Source organism: Anopheles moucheti, chromosome 2 (genome assembly GCF_943734755.1).
Source record: "Anopheles moucheti chromosome 2, idAnoMoucSN_F20_07, whole genome shotgun sequence".
Classification (NCBI taxonomy): domain Eukaryota; kingdom Metazoa; phylum Arthropoda; class Insecta; order Diptera; family Culicidae; genus Anopheles; species Anopheles moucheti.
In genome coordinates this window covers 72,222,085-72,231,298 of record NC_069140.1, presented here as the reverse complement: position 1 = coordinate 72,231,298, position 9,214 = coordinate 72,222,085, and the positions used below count along the sequence as shown (strand labels likewise).

Below are 9,214 nucleotides of genomic sequence, written 5' to 3'. Positions count from 1 at the left end.
GTCGACAAAGAAGAAGAAATTAGATAAATAAAGAAACTCTCTAATATAAACCCGTAAAAGTTAACAATCTCCATGCTTATACTGGGAAAAATGATGCACTGAAAACCGAAATAACCAACGAAAAGGTTAGAACTCAGCTTGCGAAATGGTCGAAAAAGGGGATGCACAAGGAACATTAACTGCAAATACACTAAGTGTTGTAGATTAGAGTAATTGTGAATACAAAACACTTCATTAAAACACACGCAATTGTACGCAAAGTAATGCAGAAACATTGTTGCCCCGGGGTTGCTTTTATTATTATAATTCTGTTTGTTTGTTTGTGTTTGCTTCATAATCGAACAAATTGAGCGTAGTTTAGTGGGTTTTTTTTCGGTTTAATCTTGATTATTATCTCTATTGGCGCTGTAAACCATACCCAGGGAATTCCGCCTGTTTGTCGCTTATTATACATTTCCTCCTACTACATAGCTGGATTTATAATCACACACATACACACATCGTGGTTTATGTAGCAGTTTGCAAGGAATTTCCTTTTTCTTTCACTCGCAAAGAATAGCTTCAACTTATTTCTGTTATACTTTTGCTTTCCACTTCTGTTTGGTTCAACTAGTAATTATGTACTTTTATAAATGAGTTGGTAGAAGAATGCTTGAACAAACATATTTTACTGATTTTTTTCTCTATTGATTTGTTTGTTCAATAGACTCGCAAGAAAGTTGATTAAAGCGGATTGTGTCTTGAGCTGAAAGCACCTGACTGTATGCAATCGTAGTTTTAGCCTTTTTCTCATATAGCGCGGATTGTTATGACACAGTTCAGACATTTTTATTCAATGTGATACTAACCCAGGCGAGTTTCCAGGTGCGATTTATACACTTACATCGTTTAGGTTGCACCATTTGCTGCATAACCGAAACGCAGCGCCTTTCAACGTTCCATCCAGCCAGCGTCAGTTATTTCGGCTAAATACATATCCGTCGTTTATAGCGCAAACCGCAAACCGTTCACAAGTTGGAGCAACTATTTCATAGGTGAATTTTATTATTGTTCGCTTCAACACCGTTACACACAAAATGTATTGCTTTCTTATACCGTAAATACACAGTCGCATCTGCACACCACTCACTACTCCTAAACGAATGGGATCCTTTGGATCGAGTCCATTATCCTGGTTCTATGTTCGCAGAACATCGTGTAGCTTATACGAACAGTACGATTTGCATTCCACATTTAGGACAGTGTATTTCTATACGTTGGGTGTTTGTGGGTTTTTCAATCGTTAAGCACCTCCGACGTGTTTTTGGTTTTATGTTTAACTTGCGACAGGCAAATTTATGCAAATGTTGCGTTACACTGTTGAACTCGTTTCAACGCTAAACGTACGGAAATGATGCTTAATCAATCATCTTTTAGACCTTTTATCATCCACAAGATGGGAGTACTTGAATGAGGGGAGGGATAAAGGGGGGTTGTTTAGTGAAATCCGTTCGCAATTTTTGAAGAATTGTATAGAGTTCTTGCTGTTATCGCTTACACTATTGAATACAATGTACTGTACCCTTTTAACGTCCGGTGGTGGCTAGTGAAATATAGCTCTTTTTATTTCTGTGCTGGCCAGATGAAGTGATCGTCTGAAGCGCTAATCTCTGCACATTTCGAGGAGAATTATATTTTGCGGTGCATACTAGGGACTTTGTTAAAATGCCATCGACTCTCGGGCGGAATTAAAATGGATCGAAAGGCAAACATTCCCGTTGGAAGGGTTTGCATAATGCGGCGAGAAAAGCTACGAAGAAACATAAGCTAAACGTATAAAACTGCAAGTTTATGATCGGATTTCCAGAATATCGCTACAACGCTGAAAAGAATAAAATCCAACTGGAATAAACATGTACCCCTCAGGACTGGCGTGGGAAGGGCTTCTCTATACTGAATGCTGATTTCATGGCAAATACTGCAGAATAACACCATCAATACACGGCGCATGGAAAATAGCGACCAAGTGTATGCAAAATGCGATTTTATAACGATTTGTTCGATCTTTCTCATGTGTTGTGTGCCTTATGTTCGTATGGGTATGTTGCTCGAAAGCCATTTTTAGTCTCATTTCTCATGCTTAATATTTCTGCTCGCTGTCAGTTATGCTGGCTGTATGGTGTGTATTCTGTTTTACACTAAATTCCTAGTCGCCGCAGGTTTAAAACAGCGTTCTTTTACTTTCGTGGCATGGTTTGTGTTGTCCCATATCACTTATTGCTATGCACCACCCCCCCGAAAGCCAGACTGCGGGGTTGAAGGAAATCAGTTCACTGCCTGGTCAATCTTACGAGCCGTACATGCTTGTTTATCCCCCATTAAACTGCTATTTTATTCCCGTACATTTTCTTTAAAGTTAATCTCAGTAACGGACCCATCATCGATTCCATACACACCTGAGTGCTAGTCACATCACACTGCTCAGCACGTCTATTTGCCTTCATGGTTCTCCCCAACTCTCGTCTAACATGCTCGACATCCTCTACGCAGTATATGCCTTGTATCAATCGCATTAATTTCAAATATATGTGTGTTTGTTTTGGGGGGCAATTTACTCGGTGTGGAGAGGGATGATTATGATTTCGTACATTACTGCCAGTCTTTTTTGATTTCAAAACTCCAATCCCACTTCAGATGCTCGTTCTTGTCGTCGTCGGTGAACAGGGAGGTGACGGAGTAGGTACCACGGGCCATCATACCGGACGGGGCTTCCTCGAACGGGGTCGTGTAGCTCTGGATTTCCTTCTTTGGTGGATAGGAACCAACCATTTGCACCATTTTATCGACTGCAGGAAAGGAGTGACAAGCGATTAGGAATAATGCACTGAAGCCGTACGCAACTACTTAACAATGCAAGCAACGCAAGAAAGAAACTAAAGTTTTTCAACTCAAATAAAAAAAAATATTAGTTTAAAAATCTTCCAGTATTGTAGTTCATTGATAGTGAAACTATTTGCGGTTTCGTTCTAATATACGATGTTTCGCTAATTAATAGAATAGTGCGATACAAAGTGCGCATCTAATTGTAAATCGATGTTCTAAATAAGTTAAAAAGAGCTTTTACACGCAGATCACATACATGATGTAGAGTATGATTACTATCTCTATGTACGTTTTCCGTAATTCTTTCCAATGCGGAAAAATAACGTACTCACTACAACAACAAAAAATCATCGCGTACGATCAGTCTACATATCTTACCATGTATGGCTAATAAGACGAATATTTGGAAGTTGTATTTTAAAGATTCATGATTGTATCGGACCACAACGGGGAGAAAGTGGAAGCGTAAATAAAATGAATCAATAAAACCTGAACATTCTCATCACAATTGAGTAAAACAGTATGGATGAAGGATGATTAATTCGGTAATGGACGACAACTTGTTAAACGCATATCCAGACATTTAGAACTCGAACGATATGTTGCTTGTGTGAGCGTATTTGAGCATCTAAGATCGAGCTACTAAAAAACTGTTTGTATTAGTTTAATTTATAGCTTCTATTAATACAATAACAAAACAAAACTTCACAAAAATATGTTTAAAAGCCACAGTGAAGAACAATAGAGTACAATCATATCTTAATTGGTCAAACTGATATTGTGATCTTGCAATATGCGCTGATATTCTTGACGAAATTGCTGTATATTTGGGGCCAAATGCCACTCATTCTTCGCAACTCGACACCTTATACATTTAACCAAAATCTGCTTTTGATCATATCAATATTTAAAACCTTCTGGCTTCTTCTTCTTCTTTAGTGGTACTGCAACATCATGAGGCCATTTGAGGATTTCTTCGATTTAATTCACCCGTAGCTGAATAGTCAGCCCTACGTACGGGAGATTAGTCCGCATAGGAATTTGTATCGGTCCTGTCGTGTGAAACTGTTCAATCCTAAACCGTTAATAATCATTGCAAAGACGAGTAATCGCTCAATTTTTAAATGTACGGATATGTGTAATGGGCCACTATATGTAGCTCATGTACCGACGATTTGGCATGATACAATGAGTAAATCGATTACATACTGCTTTGATTACTGCACCATTGCACTGCGGTTTGTCTTGAAGCTACAATATTCTTACCTGGAACACCCATGCGGTAGGTTTTCTGGACATATTTCAACCCGTGCACAATCTCTCGCTGAACGACGAAATCGATGCGAATTTTGTATTGAATGCCTTCTTTAATTACGAACACCTACAACGGAACAGAACACATGCTGGTGTCAAAACGGTGAAACGCAGTGAAACCTAGAGTGCTTGATACAAACATTCTTTTTCAGCTTCGTTAAATCCCCAGTCAGATCCAGCTCCATAGGGTCACGATCGGCGACGAGGAGTGCAAGCTTTTTCACGATCACCTTACGTGGATCAGATTCATCTAAAAAAATAAAAAAATATATATTGATTATATATATATAGATTAATAACATTCACTCCTTTGCGAGTACACTGATAGTGAGCCTACCGAAGACAATCTTTTCCGCCTGCGCTTCGCCTAGTAATGCTTCCTTGTACTTCCGCAAGCTTTCATCCTCCGAATCGGCAGCCATTATTTCCTCGATCGTTTTCTGCGGCGGTGGCTGATAGTTGGTGTCATGTTCCTCCTGCTCTACCTCCGCAGGATTCACTTCCTTTTCGGTCGACATCTTAAGGAACGATCGTGGATTTGCGCGTTCTTTTTTAAACCAAAAACTGCAAAAGAATACAACGTGACAACAACGATTACTAATCGATGAATGACTAAATAAATTCACTAAATAATGCACAAATTGAAATTAGATTACAAATACTTGGGCGCGGCGTGTGAATGGATGTGTGAACCAGAAATATTAGACTATTTGAAACCAAGTCAATAAAATGAACAGTGACGCGATTTTACATGGTAGATTAGATGGACAATATTAGTAACTGTTGACGTCTAATCCGCTACGGTGATACCAATTATAAACCGCCCTGCCTGCAACACCCCGTCGATAACATATCGCGTTTGTTATTCTTATCACATATTGTGATAAAAGCTGTCGAATGTGTGCTCGTTATAAACCTGACCTCGTATCTGACCGCAAACCAAAGCAGACAAGACGTTAAGAAACCATTAAACCATATGAACATTTCACAGCGAAAGAACGAAAACATTCATCACCAGTTAGTCTTTAAAATGGAATGATTTTGTTACGTTTAAATACTGTTCCGTACGCATACTGTAGCATCCGTTGGAGATTAAATCATCGAAGTAATACAATGTTCCCCATATTTCAATGCTCTTAACAAACTGTTCAGCTTATGGACCGATTAGGCTTCCTACCCTTCAGAAGGTGCATTTTTTGCGGCACAACAATTATGACACCGAAGGGCGAGTGCGAAATGACAACACGCTATCCATATTAAAAGTAATCAATAAAATTGATCCGATTCAACGGTTCTCGCATGCAAATGATGAATGGCCCGCAGACACCGAGATCTTCTATTTCTGTTCTTTTTTTTCAGCCCAATCTCTCTCCCTCTCTCGTATTGATTGGCCACAACTTAGCTTTCCCGGCCCGGGAACGAAAGAGGTTGTGGGTGGTGATTTACTCCAATGCGGTTGAGTAGCAATGAACCATTTTGTAAAGCCAAGCGTAGCTGTGTTTTGCTTTCCTACACTTTCCCTCCAGAGGATGCATTCTTCCAACGTTACGGATGCACAATGGCCTAGGTTTAGCAGAAATATGAATGCAGAATGAATCGCATATTTTATTCAACAGTCATCTGCAAACTTCCTTCTTATATGTATCACGCTACCGTCCAAAACGGTAAGTGCACTAACCACCTTAAACGAGAAAGATTAAAGCGACATTTTTACGCACAATGCGCGCAAGACATATTTGCGCGATTAGTCACCGTGGTACGGCCGTAAATGTGTGCACGCTAGTGATGGGTACAGTCCGATTTTTTCCGAAATCGGTTTAATTCATATCTGAAACATTTAGAGAGAGATTTCCGGAGCACTTTTTTTATGAAAAATTAGAAGACAAAATAAAAATACAAGAATCTTCGAAGAAAAAATGTATCACCGTACGTATTGATGAATAATAATTATTATCTGTTGATTAGACACAACAAACTCATAACATAACTCATCACATAACTTTTCAATGAAAAGTTGAAACATTTCTTCATAACATAACTAAAGAAAGTAAAAGCGTGAACTGAGAAAATATGCAAAGAATAACGCTGAAATACCAATTAAAAACTACGGAAAGTTTTGATATTGTTTAAAAACTTATGAATACCTAAGAGAAAACTGTAAGAAGCCTTAAGAGAAACTCTGCAAACCCCTAAAGCTATGTTAAAAATTTCTGAAGAAAAATACTCAAAATCTAATGGAAAGTTCTTTGGAAAGCAATGCTAAAATCTGAGGCAGCACAATCCGAGGAAACTACGAGATGCTACTAGCAGTTACTATTTTTTTAGATACTACTAGAAAATCTGGGCTGGAAACAGCGAGTTTCATCAGTTTAAAAATATAAATTTGTTTTAAAACCCATTGGAAAACTGCGGAAACAATCCGGTTGGTTGCGAAGCCCACTTTTTAGTCAACGCTGGAGTTAACTAAAGATTAATCCCGAGTAATTAGCAGTCAAATCCGGAGTAGAATCCTTAATAATCCGGATTCCAATACAGATGTTTTTCTGGAGTTGAATTCAGTTTTTCTGCTCATTTTCGGAATTGCCATCCCTATCGCACGTGTGAATAACAGCCACGGGCAGATCTAGGTATTGGACAATGAGTTCTGGATCGAATTCTGGGATTCGTTCCTTGATCGGATCTAAATCTTTAATTTAAAACCGTCACGATCCCATGTGAGGATTTGGGATTGAGTTCCAAAACAAGAGGGCATATTCAGATAATTTAGAATGCGAATATGTATATGTAACATAAGACGTTTCGATAATGACGAGGATCGATCCCAAGACGGATCCGGATCAGATCGGTCGGGATCGAATCCCATCATGAGTGAGTGATTTTTCTCATCATTACTTAGATAGTGATCCATATTAATACATGCTAGCTCCATATAGTGTCGGGTTGTAGCAGACTGGCTTTAAATCCAAGCAGCCTCTTTGCCTTGGATGTATTGTTTCTATAACTCCCGATTGGTATTGACTCTGTGTAATTCGTAGCTATAGCGAGCATGTTTATAGGATAATTTTCCCGAGAAAACCATAACTTCTGCTCCACTAAATGTGAGCAACGGTTGGCGAGATGTAGTAGAACAGTTAGTAACTACCAAAAAGGCCATTCCGACCAAAAAATCTTCGTACGCATCGTGTAAATAATTATCCCACCCATCCAGCAATACCGTCCCCGCTCTGGCAACCACCGGTCATCGTCGTGAGCGAGCCGGAAAAAAGAATTGTGATGGCAACAAACATCTTTTACCACGCAACTATCTTCCGCACTTGGTTCTGGCGGTTGTTTCGCTACCGAATTCTTTCACCTTCGCCAAAGGCGAGAAAATCACATTTTTGTCGAGAATGGGAATTTTCTCGCCGATACAGAGAAGGTCAGCGGTCAAGCAGAACGATGTTTTGGACCATGCCGGAATTCCGACCCGAAGTAAAGCGTTCCGTGGATGGGCTTGCAGAGTAAAGGTGAGGGTCAAAATCCAGAGAGATTGTGTGAAAGACGAAAAAAGCAAACAAGGAAAACCCGGCACGTACGAATCTAATTTTAGGATAATGATGCTCCACGTTTGGGGCCGGGGCAAAAAGGAGGACCGTACAACAAAAAAACACGAGCCGAAAAAGCATGTGCACACATGCGGCACATTGGAACACCCGCGGTTGGAAAAGCGAAGATGATGATGTGATGGAAAGCATGGGAGAAAACTAGATGGGAAAAAGGTGCTATATGTGTGGGTGTGTGTGTGTGTGTTTGTTTGTTCGTCTGTTTGCTAAAACATCCATTTGCTCATAGCCAATTTTGATTTTCACACTTCTGCTGGAGGTCTTCGGGAGCACACATACGCAACGCATTCTCTCTCGCCGCACACACAAACAACATCTTGGCTTTCGGCCTCCATTGGTTTGGTTTTCCAGGCTTTCCTCCGTCGTCATTTGGGGTGCTGCATTGGGGGTGGTTTCGTTTGATTATCGGACCAGCGGTAAAGATGTTGATTCATCAATTTTTTTCAAGTCCGTCTTCTTTCCCTACTTCTTTCTTGGATAACACAGTCAAGGTAAAATAATCAAGCGATGCGATAAGAATGATCGGGAATGTTCAGTTGGGAGACCTCAGGCCATGTTTCCACTCATGATGTGCTTTTTATGTTCTGGCGTTTTGAAAAACTTCATGAACAATGAAATATTGTATTGTATTTCATAAGTACCCAACTATTCCACGATAAACATACAAATCGTTTCGGCAAATAGTTACAGGCTGAGTCACTTTTTACACCGTACAAATTTTCCACACGGCACACAACTCATACACGCGCACACCAATACAATCGCAGATATTGCAATTATTTGCAATAAGCGTGCAGTTGGACAATTGTTGGACGAGATTTTAACTGCAGTTCCGCGGAATATACAAATGCAAATCACCTTCTCAGTCGGCCACCACTGCCACTACGCTTTTGCTCGTTGCTTTCGCTGCTACTCCGGCCGCACCACACGACGATAACACCGGGAAGGGACGATTAAGTTTCCGGCACCAACACACCAAGCAGGCAGGCACTTTTGCACGAAACGGGAACCAATAGAACGCGCCCGCACACAACACTCAAATCGTTACGAAAAACAACAATCGATCGCAGCACGCCGCGTGACACACAGAAAGGAACAATCGGCACGGTAATGGGCACGGCAACCACCACGAATAAAATGCCCCACGCTACAGTTTGTTCTTGCCACGAACAACAACACAACAAAACGTCCCCGGACGTAAACAAGCGCACAGCACAGCAAAACGTGAAAAAGTAATAAAAATGCACGAAACAATCACGAACGGGGTGCTGCACTAGTAGATGAGTTGACACGCGATTTCCTTCTTTTTATTTCCCACCCTTTTGATTTCCTGTGCGTGTGCGTGTGTGCGGTTTAGACGAAAAATACGGGACCGAACGAAACGAAAACGCGTTTTCTTCTCCGGTTATGTGGGGTGAAGATTTAAATGTCAACGC

The 9,214-nt window shown here is 40.4% G+C and overlaps 1 protein-coding gene across 1 annotated transcript; it reads right to left on the bottom strand.

Annotated features, from left to right (window-relative positions):
• Positions 1 to 261: 261 nt before the first annotated feature.
• On the bottom strand, positions 262 to 8,769 carry LOC128297072 (rho GDP-dissociation inhibitor 1). Its single transcript, XM_053032635.1, has 5 exons — positions 8,637 to 8,769; positions 4,514 to 4,740; positions 4,317 to 4,426; positions 4,129 to 4,243; positions 262 to 2,825 (listed from the first exon to the last, which is right to left on the bottom strand). Exons 2-5 carry the CDS (start codon positions 4,692 to 4,694, stop codon positions 2,629 to 2,631), a joined length of 603 nt encoding a protein of 200 aa, XP_052888595.1. The 5' UTR covers positions 4,695 to 4,740; positions 8,637 to 8,769; the 3' UTR covers positions 262 to 2,628.
• Positions 8,770 to 9,214: the final 445 nt, after the last annotated feature.